This window comes from Chlorocebus sabaeus, chromosome 28, assembly GCF_047675955.1.
Source record: "Chlorocebus sabaeus isolate Y175 chromosome 28, mChlSab1.0.hap1, whole genome shotgun sequence".
NCBI classification, from domain to species: Eukaryota; Metazoa; Chordata; class Mammalia; order Primates; family Cercopithecidae; genus Chlorocebus; species Chlorocebus sabaeus.
Window position 1 is genome coordinate 16,758,419 of NC_132931.1, and position 23,706 is coordinate 16,782,124.

Sequence of the window (23,706 nt, forward strand, 5' to 3'; positions counted from 1 at the left end):
AATCCTCCCCACAGCCCCGTGTCAGGTTGCTGGCATCCTCCATATTTGACAGAGAAGGAAGCTGAGATCTAGAGCGAATAGGTAACTTGCTCAAGGTATGTACTCCTGAAGAGTAGAGCTGGAATTCAAACCCAGGCCTTCTGGCTCCACAGCTCGGGTCTGAACCACTAAGTTCTTCTAGCATTAGAATGTCAGCTCCCAGACAGTCTTGAGGGGCACGGAATTTAGTAGTTTTTGCACTTTTTTTTTTTTTTTGAGACAGGATCTAGCTCTGTTGCCCAGACTGGAGTGCAGTGGCACAAACATGACTCAGTGTAGTCTCAACCTCCCAGGCTCAAGAGATCCTCCTGCCTCAGCCTCTGGAGTAACGAGGCATACAGGCATGCACTGGTATGCCTGGCTGATCTTTCTAATTTTTAGTAGAGATGAGGTCTCACTATGTTGCCCAGGCTGGTTTCCAACTTCTGAGCTCAAGCAATTCTCTTGCCTCAGCCTCCGAAAACTCTGGAATTACAGGTGTGAGCCACTCCATCTGGCCATTTTTGCACCTTCTCTGCAGAATTCTTTCCCCATTATAAATCTTTGGAAAAACCCAGTATATAAAGCAGAAATGCACAGTGGCTCTGATTAAGATAGGGGAGGATGGCCGGGCGCGGTGGCTCACGTTTGTAATCCTGGCACTTTAGGAGGCTGAGGCAGGTGGATCACTGGAGGTTAGGAGTTTGAGACCAGCCTGACCAACATGGTGAAACCCCGTCTCTACTAACAATACAAAAACTAGCTGGGAATGGTGGCGGGTGCCTGTAATCCCAGCTATTTGGAAGGCTGAGGCAAGAAAATGGCTTGAATCCGGAAAGCAGAGGTTGCAGTGAGCCGAGATCGTGCCACTGCAATCCAGCCTGGGAGACAGAGCGAGACCTTGTCTCAAAAAAAAAAAAAAAAAAAAAAAAAATGTGGGAAGGAGGATGTCCAATCCTTCCTTGCAAGGGCACAATGCCCTCAGTGGGACTCCCGAGGCAAGGTGTCTCCATGCAGCCCTAGGGTGATAAGGAGCCTGGTTTGAAGACCACTGCCCTGGTCACTTACAGATGGGGATTCTGAGGCCCAAGTGGTCCTGGCTGGGTAGAGGAAGCCAGCCCCGCTAACCTGTAGGCAGGCACGATCAGCCCAGGGCACGGCTCTGGGGGCGCTGGCCCTTCCCTGCTGTGCAGGGGCTGTGACCGCCGGCTTCTCTGCCGCCCTAGGATGGTGGAACACTGTCTACACATGTTCGACCGGATGGTCATCTATTTCTTCATAGCGGCTTCCTACGCACCCTGGTGAGTACTGTCCCACCGCTCAGCAAACGCTTGCCAGCCTTTCTTTTCACTGTTTGAATTGATTTTTCTATTTGGCTGGGTAATATGTTGACTTGGCACAGAGGAGTTAGGTGAATAGCTTTCCGCCACACTGTTCTTCCTTCCTGGAAGCAGCTGCTTATCCCCACTTTCTTGTGTGTCCTTCATGAGTTATTTTATGCAGAAAAAGCAAATACATACATCATTTTTTTTTTTTCTGAGAATTCTGAGACAGAATCTCACTCTGTCACCCAGGCTAGAGTGCAGTAGCGAGATCTTGGTTCACTGCAACCTCTGCCTCCCCGGTACAAGCGATTCTTCTGCCTCAGCCTCCTGAGTAGCTGGGATTACAGGCGTGCGCCACCACGCCCAGCTAATTTTTGTATTTTTGGTAGAGACGGGGTTTCACCATGTTGGCCAGGCGGGTCTTGAACTCCTAACCTCCAGTGATCTGCCCACCTCTGCCTCCCAGAGTGTTTGGATTATAGGTGTGAGCCACCACACCCATCCAGAAAAGCAAATATTAATATGTACATATGTATACATGTCTATGTATATACACATATATATAAATATGTGTAATAGACAGACATGCATACACATGCATATACATACATATATAGTTATATTTATATTTACTTAATATTTAATTTATTTAATATAGCTTTTAAATTTAAAAAAAAATGTTTTTTTAGAGACAGGGTCTTGCTCTATTGCCTATGCTGGAGTGCAGTGTTGTGATCATAGTTCACTGCAGCCTCCAGCTCCTGGGCTCAAGTGATCCTCCTGCCTCAACCTCCCAAGTAGCTGGGACTGCAGGTGCAAGCCACCATGCTTGGCTAATGTTTTTATTTTTGTAGAGATGGGTCTCACTATGTAGCCCAGACTGGTCCTGAACTCCTGACCTCAGGCCATCCTTCCGCCTCAGCCTCTCAAATTGTTGGGAGTACAGGCATGAGCCACTGCAGTGGCCACATTTTATAAGTATATATTTATTTTGTTTTTATTTTTTGTTTTGTTTATGTTTTTTGAGATGGAGTCTTGTTCTCTTGCCCAGAATTTTCACCATAAAATTCACTTGAATTCTGAAGTTAAGATAAATTATGTAAAACACAAGGAAATTGGATTTTCAGTCAGGCACAGTGGCATGATCTCAACTCAATGCAAGCTCCGCCTCCCAGGTTCAAACGATTCTCCTGCCTCAGCCCCCTGAGTAGCTGGGACTACAGGCATGTGCCACCACACTCTGCTAATTTTTGTATTTTTAGTAGGGACGGGGTTTCACCATGTTGGCCAGGGTGGTCTCAAACTCCTGACCTCAGGTGATCCGCCTTCCTCGGCTTCCCAAAGTGCTGGGATCACAGGTGTGAGCCCCTGCACCCAGCCTGAGTCTCTCTTCTTTACCTTTACCCTTGGCTGTGATTGACTGGGCACTGCCCTGTACCAGGCCCTGTGCTGGTATCTGAGGGTATTGTCACAAACAGAACCCCCAGCTCCCTCTCTTTATGGGGGAAAAAGAAACAAACCAAAAACCAAATAAATACTGAAGGTTTTACATAATCAGGGAGAATACAGACACTTTCAAAAAGCCAAAATTAGAGCAATCAGAGAGAAGCTGATGGAAATGAAAGAAAGAGACAAATTCTTCAGGCATTGAGACTGAAAAAATAAATTATTTGCAAAGTGAAAAAAACAAGCTGGCTTCTGAATGTGGCCACAGCACCATTTAATGCTGACACACAGTGGAGACACTTCTAATAATTTCCCAAAGATAGACTTCGGAATAAACTATCAAATGGGGTTGTCATGCAGCCATAAAAACAATAGGCACCATTGTGACACGTGAAAGAAGTCCAAGAGCACCACGTCCATGAGGAGTGTTTGAAAGAAACTAGTTTGTGATGGCATGTGCCTGTGTTCCCAGCTACTCAGGAGGCTGAGACAGGAGGATCGCTTGAGCCCAGGAAGTTGAGGCTGCAGTGAGCTATGATTGTGCCACCACACTCCAGCCTGGGAGAGTGAGCCCTGTCTCTAAAAAAACAAACAAGAGCCCGAAACATGTAATTTTAAAAATCCAACTGTTGTTTTTTTGTTTTGTTTTGTGTTGTTTCCGAGATGGAGTTTCACTCTTGTTACCCAGGCTGGAACTCAATGGCGTGATCTTGGCTTAGTGCGACCTCTGCCTCACGGGTTCAAGCAATTCTCCTGCCTCAGCCTCCCAAATAGCTGGAATTACAGTCTTCCGCCACCACACCCAACTAATTTTTGTATTTTCAGTGGAGATGGGGTTTCACCATTTTGACCAGGCTGGTCTTGAACTCCTGATCACAGGTGATCCACCTGCCTTGGCCTCCCAAAGTGCTGGGATTACAGGCGTGAGACACTGCGCCCGGCTGAAAATCCAATTTTCTTGTGCTTTACATAATTTATCTTAGCTTCAGAATCCAAGTGAATTTTATGGTGAAAAAACATTTGTTTGAATTTCGGCAAAATTTTTAAGTGTCCATTTTCTTCTTTTAAAGTCAAGTTAAAATTAAATGTAATACTTTTAATTAAAAATGATGCGCATAACTTAATTCTCACCCTTTCTCCTTTCCCTTCATCCCATCCTATCCTTCTACGCGGTGGCCTATTTTTAGGTCTACTTGGAAGGATATCTAGAATGATGTTCACTGATGGTTATTTTGGGTAATGAGGCGGGTTATTATTTTTTACTCTTAAACTTTTCAGTGTTACTTCACTTCTTTATAACGACAGACTCCATGCAGGTCACTTTTTTTGGCAGAAGTTTTACGTAACACATTCTCATTTCACAAATTCATTCCAGGTCAGGCGCGGTGACCCACGCCTGTAATCCCAGCACTTTGGGAGACTGAGGAGAGCAGATCACCTGAAGTCAGGAGTTCGAGACCAGCCTGGCCAACATGGTGAAACCCCGTCTCTACTAAAAATACAAAAATTAGCCAGGCATGGTGGTGCGTCTGTAATCCCAGTTACTTGGGAGGTTGAGGCAGGAGAATCACTTGAATGCGGGAGGCAGAGTGAGCTGAGTGAATGCGGTGAGCTGAGATCATGCCACTGCACTCCAGCCTGGGTGACAGAGCGAGACTCCATCTCCAAAAAAAATGAAATTCATTCCAGAAAAAACTTAAAGGACCCTCTTCCCCAATCATCACCACTACACCTTTCCCGACAAAACCACATGGGACGAGGTTCAGATCTTTTTCTGTGCATTGACAGTTATTTCTTTTGGTTTTTTTTTTTGTTTTTTTTTGAGATGGAGTCTCGCTCTGTCACCCAGGCTGGAGTGCAGTGGTGCCATCTCGGCTCACTGCAACCTCCGCCTCCCAGGTTCACTCCATTCTCCTGCCTCAGCCTCCTGAGTAGCTGGGACTACAGGCACCCGCCACCATGCCTGGCTAATTTTGTTTTTGTATTTTCAGTAGAGACAGGGTTTCACTGTGTTAGCCAGGATGATCTCAATCTCCTGACCTTGTGATCTGCCCGCCTTGGCCTCCCACAGTGCTGGGATTACAGGCATGAGCCACTGTCCCCGGCCGACAGTTCTCTCTTTATACATACATACAGTATTAGTCATCTCATTCTTGGTTCATACCCTCCACCCACCGAACACCTCACAATATAGCTTAGAGATCTATCTATGTTGGTAAAAACAGATCTTCCTCATATTTTTCATTTTTAAATTATTATTTTTAATTTTTTTTTGAGACAGGGTCTCACTCTGTTGCCCAGGCTGGAGTACAGTGGTATAATCATGGCTCACCGCAGCTTTGACCTCCCAGGCTTAAGCAATCCTCCCGCCTCAGCTTCTCAAGTAGCAAGACCCTGTCTCTTAAAATAATTATTAACAAAGGGTTGGAGGCCGGGCGTCGTGGCTCAGGCCTGTAATCCCAGCATTTGAGAGGCCGAGGTGAGTGGATCACCTGAGGTCAGGATTTCGCAACCAGCCTGGCCAACATGGAGAAACCCCATCTTTACTAAAAATACAAAATTAGCCGGACGTGGCGGTGGGTGCCTGTAATCCCAGCTACTCGGGAGGCTGAGGCAGGAGAATCGCTTGAACCCAGGTGGTGGAGGTGGCAGTGAGCTGAGATTGTGCCACTACACTCCAGCCTGGGGCACAGAGAGAGACTGCATCTCAAAAAAATAAGCAAAACAAAACAAAGCAAAACCAAACAGAGTTGCTTTGGTTAGCTGCTGGAACTGCAGTGATGGAGAATGCACAATTCCCTCCAAACAGGCTTTACTTGTTCATCATCCTGCCAGTTTGAGGTGCTGCTTACCTTTTCTTCTAGATATTATCAATTTTGCTAATTTTCCTCTAATCATTGCTTGCTGCTTCAAGTTATCTAGCGCACTTTCTGCCTGTTCACCTGTCTTCCTGTGAGCGCCCATGTCCCAGCCGTGGAGCGACGGGTGACAGGACTTCCTTGGGGTCCCTTTCCTGTGACAGGCCAGTCCTCAAGGGCTGGGGTCTTGGTGGGCCCCCCTCAGGGCCATGGCCTTGGCTCTCTCTCTCCCAGGCTGAACCTTCGGGAGCTGGGCCCCTGGGCCTCCCACATGCGCTGGCTGGTCTGGATTATGGCTTCCGTGGGCACCATCTATGTCTTCTTCTTCCATGAGCGGTAAGCCAGGCCTGGGGGCTGCAGGGAGGCGGGATTCCCTTAGATGCTCCAGCCTCCTGGGCAGTTGAGAGGCCAGGATGATGCCATAATCGTGAGAGCACAGCTCTGGCTGTCATGCCGTTCAGGCTCACGGGTGGCCACCAGGTCTTGCAGCCCCTAGGGTCAACTTGAAGTTATCAAAAAGACGTCATAGGTGGCCAGGCGGGGTGGCTGACGTCTGTAATCCCAGCACTTTAGGTGGCCGAGTGATCCGTGAGGAAGGCGGATCACTTGAGGTCAGGAGTTTGAGACCAGCCTGGCCAACATGATAAAACCCTGTCTCTATTAAAAATATGAAAATTAGCCGGGCATGGTGATGGGCACCTGTAATCCCAGCTAACCAGGAGGCTGAGGCAGGAGAATGGTGTGAACCCGGAAGGTGGAGGTTGCAGTGACCCAAGATCGCGCCACTGCACTCCAGCCTGGGCGACAGAGGGAGACTCTGTCTCAAAAACAAACAAACAACAAAAAAACAGGTTCCCAGCCCCATTGAACCGGGGTGGGGTGGGGGTGGTCACACGCCGCCTGCCCTCCCTAAATTATGAGCAGATGAAGGGGAGAGGTCCTGAAAGAGCCACACTCTCTGTATCCCCATTCTGCTGAGTGACGGGGATGGAAGTAATTCAGTGGGATTATTATAGACACAGGATGATAGAAGCAAAAGAGAATAACAGACTTCCTGCAGTCTCACAGCCCAGGAACCTCTGAAGTCATTTAGTCCAGGGACAGCAAAGAGGCTTCGGTTGCTGCAGCAACCCAGCTCGATTGGAAGTGGCTGCTTGGGCCCTGTGGGAAGAGATGCTGGGATCGAATAGTGATGTCTGCCATGGGCTGAGCATAGGAAGTGCCCGTGTGTGCTATGCCCAATGTTTGTAATCCCTGCTGTGGCACCAGCATGCATTTTACAGATGTGGAAACTGAGTCTCAGGGAGGGAAAATACCCCAAGGTCACACAACTGCCAGCACCTGTTGGATGTAGCTGGGTGAAATCTGAGCCAAGGTGTGCTGGGCAGAGAAAGCGTCCTTTCTTCTCACTGTTCTGGCCAGATTGTTCCCTCTTCCCCACGAACACGTAGCTGTGCGCGGTTTCCTCGTGGGGAGGCATGTCCTAAGGCTGGCATGGCTTGTCTTCCTGCCAGGTACAAGCTTGTGGAGCTTCTCTGCTACATCGTGATGGGCTTCTTCCCTGCCCTGGTCATCCTCTCCATGGTAAGTGCTGCCAGCCCCACATGGATGGGTCCCTGCAAGGGACCAAGAGTGTCTAGGCTGGACTTGGCTGTTGAGATTGTCACACTCTCCTATGGCAGGTGGGGAAACTGAGGCCTGGCATGACTTGTCTAAAGAGGCAGTAGGCCAGGCGCAGTGGTTCATGCCTATAATCCAGTCCTTTGGGAAGCTGAGGCGGGAGGATAGTTTGAGTCCAGGGGTTTGAGACCAGCCTGGGCAACACAGCAAGACCCATCTCTTAAAAAAAAAAAATTAGCCAGAGGTGGTGCACACCTATAGTCTCAGCTACTCTGGAGGCTGAGGCAGGAGAATCTCTTGAACCCAGGATGCGCAGGTTGCAGTGAACTGAGATTGCACCACTGCACTCCAGCCTGGGCTACAAGAGCGAAACTCTGTTTCAAAAAAATTTTTTTTTTTTTTTTTTTTTTTTGTAGAGGCAGGATCTCCTTATGTTGCCTAGAATGGTCTTGAATTCCTGGCCTGGTGAGGGTTTGGCAGGTTCTTCTTGCTCAATCCCCTCCTATCCTATGAGTATTTCTTTTTCTTCTTCTTCTTTTTTTTTTTAGAGATGGGGGTCTCACTATATTGCCCAGGCTGGTCTCGATCTCCTGGGCTGAAGCCCACCTTGGCCTTCCAAAGTGCTGGGATTACAGGCACAGCTTCCGTGCCCTGCAGAGAGTTTGTTTTATTAAGAATAACTCGTGTTGATAGTACTCACATCCGGGGGCCAGGACTACTACTTTTTTCTTACTATGTTTTTTTCTCTAAATATTTTTTGCCATGAAGCAAAACAAGAATTATTTTCTCTATTTTTTTTTTTTTTGCCATGCCATTACTTTAAAAACTTGTGGTAAAATATTGAGTTCAGTGGCAGTAAGCGCAGTCACATGGCCATGCGACCATACCACCAACCATCTCCAGAACTTTTTGCATCTCTGCAAACTATCATTCTGTCCTGTCCTCATTATTTCATTTTATTTTTTTTGAGACGGAGTCTTACTCTGTCACCCAGCATGGAATGCAGTGGCATGATCTTGGCTCACCGCAACTTCCAGCTCCCAGATTCCAAGTGATTCTCATGCCTGAGCCTCCTGAGTAGCTGGGATTACAGGCATGCGCCACCACTCCTGTCTAATTGTTGTATTTTTAGTAGAGATGGTGTTTCATCATGTTTCCCAGGCTGGTCTCGAACTCCTGACCTCATGATCCGCCCTCCTTAGCCTCCCAAAGTGCTGGGATTATAGGCGTGAGCCACCGTGAGGCGCCCGGCCTCGAGCTCATTTTGTTTATCCATTCATTCCTTGGTGGACCCCTGGGTTGCTTCCTCCTTTTGTTGTTGTGATTATGCTGCTGTGAACATGGGTGTGCAAATATCTGTCAAGACCCTGCTTTCAATTATTTGTGTATATACCCAGATATATTACATTTTTGCAAAAGATAAGCTATAGGCCAGGTGTAGTGGCTCACACCTATAATCCCAGCACTTTGGGAGGCCAAGTTGGGCAGATCACCTGAGGTCAGGAGTTTGAGACCAGCCTGGCCAACATGGTGAAACCCTGTCTCTACTAAAAATTCAAAAATTAGCTGGGCATGGTGGTGCACGCCTGTAGTCCCAGCTACTCAGTAGGCTGAGGCAGGAGAATGGGTTGAACCCGGGAGGTAGAGGTCGCAGTGAGCCGAGATCTTGCTACTGCACTCTAGCCTGGGCAAAAGAGCAACTGTGTCTTAAAAAAAAAAAAAAAAAAAAAAAACAGATAAGTTATACAAATATTATTTGAGGCTGAGTGTGGTGGCTCGCCCCTGTAATGCCAGCACTTTGGGAAGCCGAGGTGGGAGAATCACTGGAGGCCAGGAGTTTGAGACCAGCCTGGGCAACATAGTGAGACGCCCCCATCTCCAAAAGTAAAATAAAATTAGCCAGGCATGGTGGCACCATAGGATATCTATAGTCCCAGCTACTGAGGAGGCTGAGGCAGGAGGATCATTTCTGGAGTTGGAGGCTACTGTGAGCTACACTTGTGCCACTGCACTCCAGCTGGGGCAACAGACTGAGACCCTGTCTCAAAAAAAAAAAAAAAAAGTGAGATTTTAATAGAAATGGGACATCTAAGAACTAGTCTGGGGAGAATCGATGGCATATCAGTATTGAGGCTTCCCACCTGGGAGTCTGGGCTGGTTTGCCATCTGTGTGTCTTTTAGTTTTGGGTGGTGGGGACTGGCTGGTACTTCCAGCCACACTGGCTGCCCCTCTGACCTGTGCCCCACCCTTGTCCTTGCCGACAGCCCAACACCGAGGGCATCTGGGAGCTGGTGACCGGAGGGGTCTTCTACTGCCTGGGCATGGTCTTCTTCAAGAGTGACGGGAGGATCCCCTTTGCCCACGCCATCTGGCATCTCTTTGTAGCATTTGGTGCTGGTACCCACTACTATGCCATCTGGAGGTACCTCTATCTGCCCAGCACGCTGCACACCAAGGTGTCCAAATGAGGTGACACAGACTCCAGAGGTCATTTGGGCTTTAGGAGTGCAGCACCACAGGAAGCGTTTTTGCGAACGTTAACCCAGAGCACAGCGCGAAGGCCTGTCTTCCCTTCATTGGGTAGAGTTCTTGATGGCTCTGAGGTGACTTCTGGTGATGACCAGATCGTCCCTCGAGTCCCCAGCGAGAAAGAAAGCATTTAGCCATTCTCACAGAGGTGAAATTAACCCTGTAATGTGTTTCTATTTTAGATGAGTGTTTCCTAATACAAGCAACATTAACATCTTCTGAAAAGGAAGCAGGCGTGGTCCTGGAAAATTGGGGAATGACGGGCCAATCTGTGTTTCAAAGGTCCTGAGGAATCTGGCAAGGAGTCCTGTGGCTTGTTTATACCTGGGTGGCCAGGGCCTCCCTCTCTGTTACCAAAGTCCAAGCTGGCGAATTGTCTCCTGTTCAGGGAAAAGGGACAGCCCAGCTTTTAGATGAGGGATGGTGAATGGCTGTGACCATGGCAGACATCACCAATCAAGTGCAGCACGTGGGTGATGTCAGAATTCTTCCCAGCACTGTGTTCTGGGCAGCCAGTACCAATCAATTTGGCGCTCATGATGGGACCTCTTTGCCCTTCCTGTCTGGTGTGCTCTGAAATGGGATCATGGCCAGAGAAGCTGAAAATCTCCAAATGGGCATTTGCATGCCTATCTCCTCATCTCCCCCTCCCTTTTGGGAAGCTCCTGGAGTAGGCAGTTTGGGGGCAGTAGAGGGAAACTGAGGCACACATCCACGCAGCCCCTGATGTTCTGTTCCACCGTAGTTGGTTCTCAGTACAGTTGGGGATGAGGATGCTGTTACTTGGCCATTTCTTCCCATCCCCAAAAATCCAGAGACATTACGAGAGCCATTCATTCATAAGATGGGGCAAACAGTCCCTGGGCACTTGCTCCCTGTTCCATACTTAAGGTTTGTGATACCAACCTTTGGATTCTCTCTTGGTGCCAATCAGTGGCTGTTAGAGGCTACTCAGGTGTACCCCAAAAGGAAGGCACACGGATCTAGGGAGACTGTTCCAGGTCCCCTCAACCTCTGAAGTGCCCAGTACCCCAACAACAAGATTTCTGGGGACCTGTTCTTCAGTCCCCATCAGGGCGGGGCCAGCCTCTCTGTCCAATGCTGCCTGGACATTTACTGGGGAGGTGAGTCGCAGGCCCACCTCCAGGATCTGAATTGGAATCTCAGATTCTCTGGACAAAGAATCTGTCTCAAATCAGGAGGTCCTCATTCTGTGACTCCCCACCAGAGTGGAGTGGGCACAGACAGAATGCCTTATGCTTATCTCTAGCACATTCCAGGGGGTTCCAGGGCTCCTGCACCTGGAATCCTGTATGTCCAAGCCAGTATTAAATTATCTCGACACATTCCACAGACCAGACTGCCTCCCTACTGGGAGATGCTGGATAGCTTTTGTCCTCCTGCCCGTGTATGTGCATGTATATGTGCATCTGTGTGCACACGTGTGTCTACACAAGCATTATGTGTCTACACAGGCACTCCTAATGCCTGGAAGCTGTCTTCGGTAAGCCTGCCCTGTGGAGCTCACCAAATATTTCCCACCAGCTGGGGTCAGGGCTGGAGGTCAGTGGGGAAACTTTTGCAGGGGAGGGCTGGTTGGAGAGAGACTCGCTCCCAAATGAGGACAGAGACACTGAAAACTTGCCCTCTGCCTGGGCCTGGGGCTGGGAGAGAGGGTTCTGGGGGTTCTGGGGTGCTGTTTAGGAGACCTCCCAAGGCATGGCACCATGCCAGGCCAAGATAAAATCCTGTGATCAAGACGCTGATGGACACCAAAGCACCTTCTGGGACCAGAGACTTGGGACTACTTCTCCTTCTTCTTTGCTTCCTTCTTTCCTCCTCCTCTTCCTCCTTCCCTCCCTCCTCCCTCCTTTCCTCCCCTTCCTCCCATTCCTCCCCTTCCTTCTCCTCCTCCCCTTCCTCTTCCTCCTTCTCCTTCTCCTCCTCCCCTTCCTCTTCCTCCTTCTCCTCCTCCCCTTCCTCTTCCTCCTTCTCCTCCTCCTCCTCCCCTTCCTCTTCCTCCTTCTCCTCCTCCTCTTCTTCTCTCTTCTTCTTCTTGTTCTTGTTGTTGTTGCTTTTCTTCTTGTTCTTCCTCCTCCTCTCCCTCCTCTTCTCCTCCTTCTCCTTCTCCTCCTTTTCTTCTAAGATACTTTGGCTTATTTTCTTGTTTAGATGACTTGGGACTTCTTTCGTGGCCCCATAGCAGCTGCTGACTCCTCAGTCTGACACCTGCACCTCCTGTGCCCCCTCCTCCTGGGCATCTGGGCTTGCATTTCCCCAGGACGGCTTGCCCCTTCATGCCCCTGGATCTTTGGAGGTGCTGGTCCTGCTGGTGGGAACTGTTGATACCCTTGTCCACCCAACTTACTCCTACTCATCCTTGAAAGTTCAGCTCAGGCATCAGCATTGGGGAACTTCTGGCGTTCCTCTGACTTAGGGGCTTCCCTTCTGCTCCTTGTCATGCTCCCTGCCCTCCAGCATCGTGGCTTGGAGCCCCGTCCTTCATCATGCAGCTACTTTCGCCAGTCCCAGACCTGGGAGCTCCTGGAGGGAGGGACTGTGTCTTACTGGACTTGGGATCAAATCCAGCATGACCCCAGCATTGTGGGAGCTTTGGTCAATTTCCTAACCTCTCTGAGCCTCAGTGTTCTCAGCTGCTAAATGGGTATAGTAAGGCAGCACTTTATGGGCTGCTTGAAGATGCAGTAGGATAACAAATGCACAACACCATCTGCCCTCCTCATTAGTTCTGTTGGCTTTCCAATGGAAAGCAACCCCTGATCCTGAAGATCACACGATTTCAGGGGTGTCAGCCAAAGGAATGAATCACTAATGGTGGAATTTCCAACTGTAGATAGTCTGGTGAGAACATGGAGGGTATTCTGAAGGGCTTTGGCCACATTTCCTCTCCTCATTCCAATTCAGAACATGCTTCCCATAAACACTTTCTCTTCCCCAGCATCATTCTGAAAGTGATTTTCCCAGGATTCCACTTCACCCAAGCCCAGAGCCTGGATGTCCTCTGAATGCATGCTAAGTAGTGCAGGAAAGGAAAAGAAGTTTCCTAGGCCATTCTCTCCGGCGGACAAGGCCCTGTCCTGGGAGCATTCTAGGCCATGCACTGGGTGTATGATGTAGAGAGGGGACAATGGGTGCGGTGGCTCATGCCTGTAATTCCAGCACTTTGGGAGGCTGGGGTGGGTGGATCATCTGAGGTCAGGAGTTTGAGACCAACGTGGCCAACGTGGTGAAACCCCGTCCCTACTAAAAATACAAGAAGTAGCCAGACATGGTGGTGTGTACCTATAATCCCAGCTACTCGGGAGGCTGAGGCAGCAGAATCACTTGAACCCGGAAGGTGGAGGTTGCAGTGAGCCAAGATTGCGCCACTGCACTTCAGCCTGGGTGACAAGAACGAAACTCCATCTCAAACAAACAAACAAACAAACAAACAAACAAAAAGCGGGGGGAAAGCACGCACCGGAAATTGAGACAGCAACTCTCTCTTCCTTTCCATCCCCGGGACAGTGATGTTCCCGGTGACCCAGCAGAGCTGTGGTCATGCCTCAGGGAGTCAGGAGAGCAGTCGGCAGCAGCCTGGCCTGTGTGACATTCTGGGCTCGTTGGCATCTTCACCTGAGCTCAGTGGGCACTGCCAGGGCAGGATGAGTGAAAGCAGGTGGGAGTGAGGCCGGGTCCTGCTTAGCAGACTCACATGTGGGAGGGCAGCTGAATCAGTGGCCCCCAACACACCTCCCACACCCCGGCTGCGTGCCCAGCTGGGAGGACTTGCCTGTAAGGCCCAGACAGAGTTTGGCTGGGGCTGCTCCCAGGACCGACAGCCTCCCGGCCAGGGAAGGATTTGAGTCAGTGTCACAGACCAGAGCTGTCTTTCCCACTGGATTGGAAGCTCAAGGTGTGGTGTGAGCGGCGCTGAGCTTTCTCCTTTCCATCAGCGTCAGGCTCTGCAGGGGAGAATCCCAGGATGGCGTTTGAGGGTGTGGAGGGGGACGCAGATGGGCCCAGAACGGGAGATCTGAAGCCACCTTGGTCGTGGGCGGAGGCTCGCACAGGGGAATGACAGCACTGAAGGCTTGCAGAACACTTTCACAGGCCCCAATTTTCAGCTTCCCAAACTCTTGTTTGTTTTTGTTTTGAGACGGAGTCTTGCTCTGTCACCCAGGTTAGAGGGCAGGGGCGCAGTCTCAGCTCACTGCAACCTCTACCTCCTAGGTTCAAGCGATTCTCCTGCCACAGCCTCTCGAGTAGCTGGGACTCCAGGTGCATGCCACCATGCCCGACTAATTTGTGTATTTTAGTAGAGACAGGATTTCACCGTATTGGCTGGGCTGGTCTTGAACTCCCGACCTCAAGTGATCTGCCTGCCTCGGCCACACAAAGTGCTGGGATTACAGGCGTGAGCCACCATATCCCAAACTCTCTTTTCCATATCAGTTTGCAAAACCTGCAGAGCATTTTCCTCCGCCGATGTCTGAGCCCCTGCTACTGGGCTCAGGAAGTGGGAGGTGGGGACAGCTTGGGGTGCTAAGGGTGCTGACACTGGCTTCATGCACTGCGGGTGCTAAGAGGGGGCAGGTAGACCTCAAAGGTTGGAAGATGGCACCTGTCAAATTTGCCACCATGTACAGTGTAACCAGATGCCGAAATGCAGGCTCTGGGGACAGTATCTGCGGGATTCAGAAAGAGCCAGTGACAATTCCAGCACCCGCTTCCAATGAGCATGCTGATGTCACAGGCTTGGTATTCGGCAGGTGTGACAAGAAGGAGGTGGAAGCTGGGGCAGGCAGAGGCTCACCTGTCTGGGTCTCTTCCGTGTGCCAGTCTCCCTTAGTGGTTTTGTAGATGCTGTCTTCACCGATTCATACAGACTTCCCCCGTGGGGTAAGGATTATTTGCTGATATTGCAAAGCAGGAAGCCAAAGCCCAGAGAGGTTTGGTGATTTTCCCAAGGGCACTCAGCTTCTTTTTTTTTTTTTTTTTTTTTTTTTTTTTGAGGTGGAGTCTTGCTCTGTCGCCCAGGCTGGAGTGCAGTGGCACTATCTCGGCTCACTGCAAGCTCCGCCTCCTGGGTTCACGCCATTCTCCTGCCTCAGCCTCCCGAGTAGCTGGGACTACAGGCGCCTGCCACCACGCCCGGCTAATTTTTTTTGTATTTTTAGTAGAGATGGAGTTTCACCGTGTTAGCCAGGATGGTCTCGATCTCCTGACCTCGTGATCCACCCATCTCGGCCTCCCAAAGTGCTGGGATTACAGGCTTGAGCCACCGCGCCCGGCAAGGGCACTCAGCTTCTAACCAGCAGAGCAAAGCACTGAAGCCAGGACTATCTAATACCCAAGCCTCCCGCCCTTGGCCAGACCTGGCTGCTTGCAAGGAAACCCACTGCCTCCAAATCTTTTGCCTAGGGAGGAAAGCTGACCTTTAAAAATATTAAAGACTAATTTTTTTGGTGGGGCGTGGTGGTTCATGCCTGCAATCCCAGCACTTTGGGAGGCCAAGGTGGGCGGATCACTTGAAGCCGGGAGTTGGAGACCAGCATGGCCAACATGGTGAAACCCCGTCTCTACCAAAATTATAAAAAATTAGCCGGCTGTGGTGGTGCACGCCTGTAATCCCAGCTACTCAGGAGGCTGAGGCAGGAGAATGCTTGAACCTGGGAGGCGGAGGTTGCAATGAGCCGGGATTGCACCACCACACTCCAGCCTGGGTGACAGAGCGAGACTCCATGTCAAAAGAAAGAAAAAAGAGAATAATTGTTTTAAACCCTCTGGTGTGTAGCATTGTCAATTTCCATGGTGTAAATACTCATGCCAGGGTCAATTTTGTGCTGCCAAAGTGGCATTGCCGAGGATGGAAAGCAATGTATGTAATTGGTCGCCGCAAATGCTACAAGCCAGGTGCAGGCTCCTCCTGCTCCGCCACTTCCCAGCTGGACCTCTCATGAAGCCTGGCCAGGGAAGCCAGGGATGTGAAGTTGGTGACAACAAACCCAGCCCCAAAGGGTCCCTGTTCAGTGCCAGCTCTGTGACGGAGATGCTCAGAAACAGTATTGTAGGAGTCCAGAATCTGGTGCCAGTCAGACCTGACCCAAATCCAGCTCTCCACAAACCAGTGTGCAAGACCCTTGGGCCTGTCCTTTATCCTCTCTGTGCCTCAGTTTCCTGATTTATCAAATGGAAATTACGATCCACAAGTGCTATACACACATCAGGGTTTCAGTTTTTTCTGTTTGGTTTTTAAATTTTATTTATTTATGTATTTTTTGAGATCGGTTCTCTGTCACCCAGGCTGGAGTGCAGTGGTGCGATCTCGGCTCACTGGAAACTCTGCCTCCCATGTTCAACAGATTCTCTTGCCTCAGCCTCCCAAGTAGCTGGGATTACAGGCGTACACCACTACGCCTGGTTAATTTTTGTATTTTTAGTAGAGTTGTGATTTCACCATGTTGGCAAGGCTGGTCTCGAACTCCTGACCTCAAGTGATCCTCCCACCTTGGCCTCCCAAGGTGCTGGGATTACAGGTGTGAGCCACCACACCTGGTCTATGTCCCACTTTTTTTTTTTTTTTTTTTTTTTGAGATGGTGTTTCACTCTTGTCGCCCAGGCTGGAGTCAGTGGCACGATCTAGGCTCACTGCAACCTCCACCTTCTGTTTTCAAGTGATTCTGGTGCCTCGGCTTCCTGAGTATCTGGGATTACAGGCACCCGCCACCACGACCGGATAAGTTTTGTATTTTTAGTAGAGATGGGGTTTCACCATGTTGGTCAGACTGGTCTTGAACTCCTGACCTCAAGCGTCCACCCGGCTTAGGCTCCCAAAGTGCTGGGATTACAGGCGTGAGCCACTGTGCCTAACCTCCACTTTTAAGGTATTTTTTCATGTTATTTCAAGCCCTTTGTAAATACTATTTTAAAAGTCTGCACTGAATGGATGTGCCAGAATTTATTTGCCACTCTTGTAATTCAGGATGTATTTGTATCTGTATACATAGTCTGCAATGAGAATCTTTTGATGTAAAGTCAATTCTTCCATATCTAAGGTATTTTCCCTAGGGCACACTAAGAAATTAGGTATAACTGGTTTGGCCGGGCGCGGTGGCTCAAGCCTGTAATCCCAGCACTTTGGGAGGCCGAGACGGGCGGATCATGAGGTCAGGAGATCGAGACCATCCTGGCTAACACGGTGAAACCTTGTCTCTACTAAAAAATACAAAAAAATACTAGCTGGGCGAGGTGGCGGGCGCCTGTAGTCCCAGCTACTTGGGAGGCTGAGGCAGGAGAATGGCGTAAACCTGGGAGGCGGAGCTTGCAGTGGGCTGAGATCCAGCCACTGCACTCCAGCCTGGGCGACAGAGCAAGACTCCGTCTCAAAAAAAAAAAAAAAAAAAGAAATTAGGTATAACTTGCCTTCTGCTGTCTGTGCCCCCAGCCAGGGCTGCCATTCTGCCTGCTGTCACTGGACTGACCATTCTCCACAGTTAACACCTGTCCCCATCCCTAGGGTGTCTGGGCATCCAGGGACCTACTGCAAGATAGCTGGGGTGTTTTGTTTTGAGATGGAGTTTTGCTCTTGTCGCCCAGGCTAAATTGCAGTGGTGTGATCTTGGCTCACTGCAACCTCCACCTCCCAGGTTCAAGTGATTTTCCTGGCCCAACCTCCCAAGTATCTGGGATTACAGACGCGCACCACCATGCCTGGCTAATTTTTGTATTTTTAGTAGAGACGGGGTTTCACCATGTTGGTCAGGCTGGTCTCGAATTCCTGACCTCAGGTGATCCACCCACCTTGGCCTCCCAAAGTGCTGGGATTACAGGCATGAGCCAATGCACCCGGCCCAGAGAGCTGTTTTATATGGAAGATATAGAACAGTCAACCCTAGCATGAGGAGCAAGGTGTGGAGAGGAGGAGGAAGGAGGAGGCCCACACTTGTTCTGCTGCTGATCTGGTGGGTGGCAGAAGAGGGGATATGGGTTGTAGGGGGGACGCTGCTGGTGGGAGAGCCATGAGCACTTTACATGAGGAGGGTATACCATCCCATCTCATGTTGCTCCACTGCTGGGGCGGGAGATGAGGAGTCATTGAAGGTATCAGTGTTCTTACATCCTTAGGGCACCCTGGAGACCGATTGTTACATATTCAGGCTTTTGCGAGTTATTAGAAGACTGGTAGGGTGAAATTAACCAAGGTGTGAGTGTTTACACCACAGTGATGGGCAAATGCTACAGATCAGAGCTTCGTGCTTTTGGAGAGCTAATTTACAGGCACACCACGACCTGCATCCCACGAACACATCTCTGCACACCATCCCCTTTCTTACCAGTATAAGAAATAATATGCACACTTATGAACATGCACACATTCGCATCCCTCTTCTTGTATTTTGCTCTTCCAGAACCTCGCAAGATGAAATTACTGTTTTCTTCTTCTTTTTTTTTTTTTTTTTTGAGACACGGTCTGGCTCTGTCACCCAGGCTGGAGTGTGGTGGTGCAATCTTGGCTCACTGCAACGTCCACCTCCCGGGTTCAAGTGATTCTCCTGTCTCAGCCTCCCGAGTAGCTGGGATTACAGGCACCTGCCACCACGCCCAGCTAATTTTTGTATTTTTAGTAGAGAGAGGGTTTCACCACATTGGCCAGGCTGGTCTCGAACTCCTGACCTCAAGTGATCCACCCACCTAGGCCTCCCAAAGTGCGAGGATTACAGGCGTGAGTCACCGTGCTCGGCCATAATTAGTTTTCATGCTACATGAGGATACTGAGATTGCTCAGACAGGTTAAGTGACTTGTCCAGGGTCATCTAGCTGGTGCAGGCGGGGCCTGGAATTCAGCTCATGGTCTTTGGAGGTCACGTGCTTCTTTCCACAACACCCAGCAATTTTGCTCCCTGAGAGGCCAGGTAGGTAAAGGCCATTTCCCTAAGTCCTCCTAGCAACCCCGTGTCCTGGCTGCTGGATCCCCGATTTTGTCAGTTCGTCCTGAGGTTTGGTAGGTCTGAAGACACAAACACTGATGTTCTCTGCCTCTGCCTCCCATCAGGCCACCTCAGGGAACGGGCAAAGGCTGGAAGTCTCTCTGGTGGGCAAGGACACCTTGTGGTCAAAGCCTCCTGTGTGGCCTGGCAGCCTCTGTAACCTCAGTTCTGGGAAAGCCCTTTGTTCTGGGGACTTGACTGTGCAGAAAGGAGGCTGTGGGCTGCGGACCTATCTCCTACAGCGTCCATCTCTGTGCAGAGCTTTCTCCACCAGCACCCACAGGATAAAAGGCATTTAATACCTTAACTAGGCAATATTTTCTTTAAAGCATTATGAATGCATACATAGGTGACTGTTTTTATCCATCTGGCATTTTGGGATGAGGATTTGGGATCTACTGGACTCGGCGCAGCCATGACTGGTTATCACAGAGCTGAGCGGAGGTCTGTCTGCTCACATACCTTCAGCTTGTCCTGACAACTTTCTCTTTGCAAATCTGGCTTCCTGAAGGACTTTCAAACAGATTTCTGCCCCTGTTGCAGTGTTAAAAGGGGAGGGTGCTACATCCTGGCTGGGGCCAGCAGCCCTTACAGGTTAGATGTTGGGTTTACCTGTGTATCATGTGACCCGCCCATTTCATCACCCAGGGCCCAGGTGGCAGAGGTCAGCCGTCTTCTGTTTACTCCCATAGGGCAGTGTTTTTCAAGCCTTTTTGATGAAGACTCATACTAAGAAATACGTTTTCCAGGCTGGGCGAGGTGGCTCATGCCTGTAATCCCAGCACTTTGGGAGACGGAGGTGGGTGAATCACCTGAGGTCAGGTGTTCGAAGCCAGCCTGGCCAACACAGTGAAACTCCCTCCCACCGTCTCTACTGAAAATACAAAAATTAGCTGGGCACAACGGCTTATGCCTGTAATCCCAGCTACTCGGGAGGCTGAGACAGGAGAATTGCTTAACTCAGGAAGCGGAGGCTGCAGTGAGCTGAGATCATACCACTGCACTCCAGCCTGGGTGACAAAGCAAGACTTCATTAAAAAAAAAATAAATAAATACATTTTACACATTGATTCCAGTTTACTGAAGTAGGACTGACTGGTGATGTGCTTTGATATTTGCTATCCTATCCTATCCTGTCCTAGCCTTTGTCTATTTTGGCTGCTATAACAAAATACCATAGAATGGGTGGATTATAAACAACAGGAATTTATTTCTCATGGTTCTGGAGGCTGATTAGTCCAAGAACAAGGAACTGGCAAGTTCAGTGTCTGGTGAGGGCTGCTTCCTGGTTCCTAGGTGGTGTTTTCTCATTGTCGCCTCCCATGGCTGACACACGGGCAAAGCAGCTCTCTTGGGCCTCTTGTGTAAGGGAACTAATCCCATTCATGAAGGTGCAGCATCCCTGACCTAATGACCTTCCAAGCCCGCCCTTCCTTCCTTCCTTCCTTCCTTCCTTCCTTCCTTCTGTCCTAACTTCCTTCCATTCTACCTTCCTTCCTTCCTTCCTTCCTTCCTTCCTGCCTTCCTTCCTTCCTTCTGTCCTAACTTCCTTCCATTCTACCTTCCTTCCTTCCTTCCTTCCTTCCTTCCTGCCTTCCTTCCTTCCTGCCTTCCTTCCTTCTGTCCTAACTTCCTTCCATTCTACCTTCCTTCCTTCCTGCCTTCCTTCCTTCCTGCCTTCCTTCCTTCTGTCCTAACTTCCTTCCATTCTACCTTCCTTCCTTCCTTCCTTCCTTCCTTCCTGCCTTCCTTCCTTCCTGCCTTCCTTCCTTCTGTCCTAACTTCCTTCCATTCTACCTTCCTTCCTTCCTGCCTTCCTTCCTTCCTGCCTTCCTTCCTTCTGTCCTAACTTCCTTCCATTCTACCTTCCTTCCTTCCTTCCTTCCTTCCTTCCTTCCTGCCTTCCTTCCTTCCTGCCTTCCTTCCTTCTGTCCTAACTTCCTTCCATTCTAGCCTTCTTCCTTCCTTCCTTCCTTCCTTCCTTCCTTCCTTCCTTCCTTCCTTCCTTCCTTCCTTCCTTCCTATCTTCCTTCCTTCGTTCTGTCCTAACTTTCTTCCATTCTAGCCTCCTTCCTTCCTTTCTTCCTTGCTCTGTTTCTCTTTCTTTCTTTCTTTCTTTTTTTATCTGAGGTAGAGTCTCACTCCCAAGTAGCTGACATTACAGATGCGTACCACGGCGCCCAGCTAATTTTTGTATTTTTAGTAGAGATGGGTTTCGCCCTGTTGGCCAGGCTGGTCTTGAACTCCTGACCTCAAGTGATCTGCCCACCTTGGTCACCTCCCAAAGAGCTGCAATTATAGTTGGAAGCCACTATGCCCTGCCCAGACACCTCATTTCTTAATATCATCACCTTGGAATTAGGTTTTCAACGTAGAATTTGGAGGGACACAAATCCTAGCACCATACAATCTTATCCTATCCTTCCCTGCCCTGTCCTATCCATCCCATCTTATGTCATGGTTTCAAATTGCTGGTTGCAACCCACCAGATTCATCTTATGACCCATGAGTGGTTCTGAATCCTAAGTTCCGAAAGCTATTCTTAGTGGTACATTCCCGGAAAGCCATAGTTGTTGGTAATAGGCGCTTAGTGTCTATTTGCTGCAATCGGTAGGGCTCAGCATGGTGTTATACCTTGGGAGTCAGAGTGCCCCCAGGCCATGTGGGGACAGGTAAGAAGAAAGAAATTAGGAGCTTCCAAGAATCTGGTTACCCAGAACCCTGACCCCACTGGAAGGAATACAGGATCACATTTCATGGCCTCTTGTCTTCGTGATGGCCCATGTTTGTGGGGGACCTTGAGGCTAGGTGGTCCTAGAGACCCAGTAGGCAGCATAGCCCTGAACTTAAGGCAGCATCAGGTCAGGAGGGCTTAGAAGGCAGGAGAAAGAGATTAAATAGGTCGGGTGTGGTGGCTCATGCCTGTAATCCCAGCACTTTGGGAGGCCAAGGCGGGTGGATCACTTGAGGCCAGGAGTTCGAGACCAGCCTAGCCAACATGGTGAAACTCCGTCTTTACTAAAAATACAAAAATTAGCTGGCTGTGGTGGCGCACACCTGTAATTCCAGCTGCTCGGGAGGCTGAGGCAGGAGAATCGCTTGAACCTGGGAGGCAGAGATTGCAGTGAGCCCAGATCACACCAATGCACTCCAGTCTGGGTGACAGAGTGAGACTCTGTCTCAAAAGAAAAAGAAAGAGAAAAAGGAAGCAAGATTAAATACACTAGAGAAAGGAAGGAGGACAATCAATGTCGGAAGGGCTACTCTGCCTCCATAAGCATTTTCAAATTTCAGGCTCCGGCCTTTCACCGAATGCACTGCCCACCAGTCCTGTTTACACTGCCAGGTTCCGCTAGGAGCTTCCCTGCCTCTGCAGGTGCAGGCCTCGCTGCTTCTTAAGGCCTTTCTCTGGGGTGGGGGAAAACAGCAACTGTATGATTGTCTTTCATATTTCCTTTTATAGACCTATAATGTCTACAATGTCTGAGAGTGGCGTGTGCGGCATGACTTTTAAAAAATGTCCTGCTGTTACTGGACCCTTTCTGTGTTTGTGAAATTGCTATTTTGTATTAACACAGTATTTGATAAACATTTATATTAAGAAGAATAATCCCTTTGCTGAATATTATTGTTTCTAGTGGAGTAGAAAGAACTTAAATTAAAAAAAAAAAAGAAGAAAATCAAGATGTCTCACTCTGGCCTAATTGTCGTTTTTTTTTTTTTTTTTTTTTTTTTAAACATAACACTTGCCAATTCTTTTTATAAGAGTGATCTCTGTTCACTGTAGAAAATGGGATAATTAAGCCCAGGCATGGTGGCTCACGCCTGTAATCCCAGAACTTTGGGGGTGCTGAGGAGGGGGATCACTTGGGGTCTGGAGTTCCAAACCAGCCTGGCCAACATGGTGAAACCCTGTCTCTATTAAAAATACAAAAATTAGCCAACTCTGGTGGTGGGCGCCTGTAATCCCAGCTACTCCAGAGGCTGAGGCAGGAGAATCACTTGAACCCGGGAGGTGAGGTTACAGTGAGCTGAGATCAGGCCACCACACTCCAGCCTGGGTGACAGCGCGAGACTCTGTCTCAAAAAAAAAAAAAAAGGAAAGAGAAAGAAAGAAAGATGGAAAATAGGATTATTGCTGATATAAATGGGGGTGGAGTAACACTAATACAACACTAATACTCAAAATACAAACATTAGCCGGACGTGGTGGTGCGTGCCTATTATCCCATCTACTCGGGAGGCTGAGTCAGGAGAATTGCTTGAAGGCGGGAGGTTGCAGTGAGCTGAGTGAGTGGCGACTGCACTCCAGCCTGGGTGACAGTGAGACTCCATCTCAGAAAAAAAAAAAAAAAAAAAAAGGAATGCCTGGCCTCCTGGCTAAACTCCATCCTGAAGCCTGAAACCTCAGCCTGAAGTCAAAACCGCTGACCCCGTTTCTCCACCACGGCCCCCCCCGCCGCCGCAAATAATTGCCATTTTGGCCCATCCCACCCCATCCTGTGTCCATAAAAAGACTTCAGCTGGCTGAGCTCAGTGGCTCATGCCTGTAATCCCAGCACTTTGGGAGGCCGAGGCGGGTGTATCACCTGAGGTCAAGAGTTCAAGACTAGCATCGCCAACATGGCGAAATCCGTCTTTACTAAAAATACAAAAATTAGCCAGGCGTGGTGGCGGGCGCCTGTAATCCCAGCTACTGGGAGGCTGAGGCAGGAGAATCGCTTGAACCTGGGAGCTGAGGTTGCAGTGGGCTGAGATTAGGCCACTGCACTCCAGCCTGGCCACAGAATGAGACTCCGTCTCAAAAAAAGAAAGACTTCAGCTGGCTGATGCAAGCGGTCGGGGATGCAAGCGGCTAAGCATTGGGGATACAAGTAGCTGAGAGTCAGAGACTACATTTAAATGAGGCTAACTTCAGA

At 49.4% G+C, this 23,706-nt stretch overlaps 1 protein-coding gene and 1 long non-coding RNA gene across 2 annotated transcripts in view; one reads left to right on the forward strand and one right to left on the reverse strand.

Moving 5' to 3' along the window:
• Positions 1–19,372, forward strand: part of MMD2 (monocyte to macrophage differentiation associated 2) — a 61,346-nt gene extending 41,974 nt beyond the window's left edge. Inside the window, exons 4-7 of the mRNA XM_008018801.2 lie at positions 1,245–1,319; positions 5,882–5,983; positions 7,162–7,231; positions 9,533–19,372. Of these exons, the coding sequence (XP_008016992.1) occupies positions 1,245–1,319; positions 5,882–5,983; positions 7,162–7,231; positions 9,533–9,736 (451 nt within the window). The 3' untranslated portion in view covers positions 9,737–19,372. The remainder of the gene's footprint in view (positions 1–1,244; positions 1,320–5,881; positions 5,984–7,161; positions 7,232–9,532) is intronic.
• Positions 19,373–19,497: 125 nt separating this feature from the next.
• Positions 19,498–22,466, reverse strand: LOC140710628 (uncharacterized). The gene is made up of 2 exons (XR_012091730.1): positions 20,277–22,466; positions 19,498–20,216 (listed from the first exon to the last, which is right to left on the reverse strand). It is a non-coding gene; the product is annotated as an uncharacterized lncRNA (long non-coding RNA).
• Positions 22,467–23,706: the final 1,240 nt, after the last annotated feature.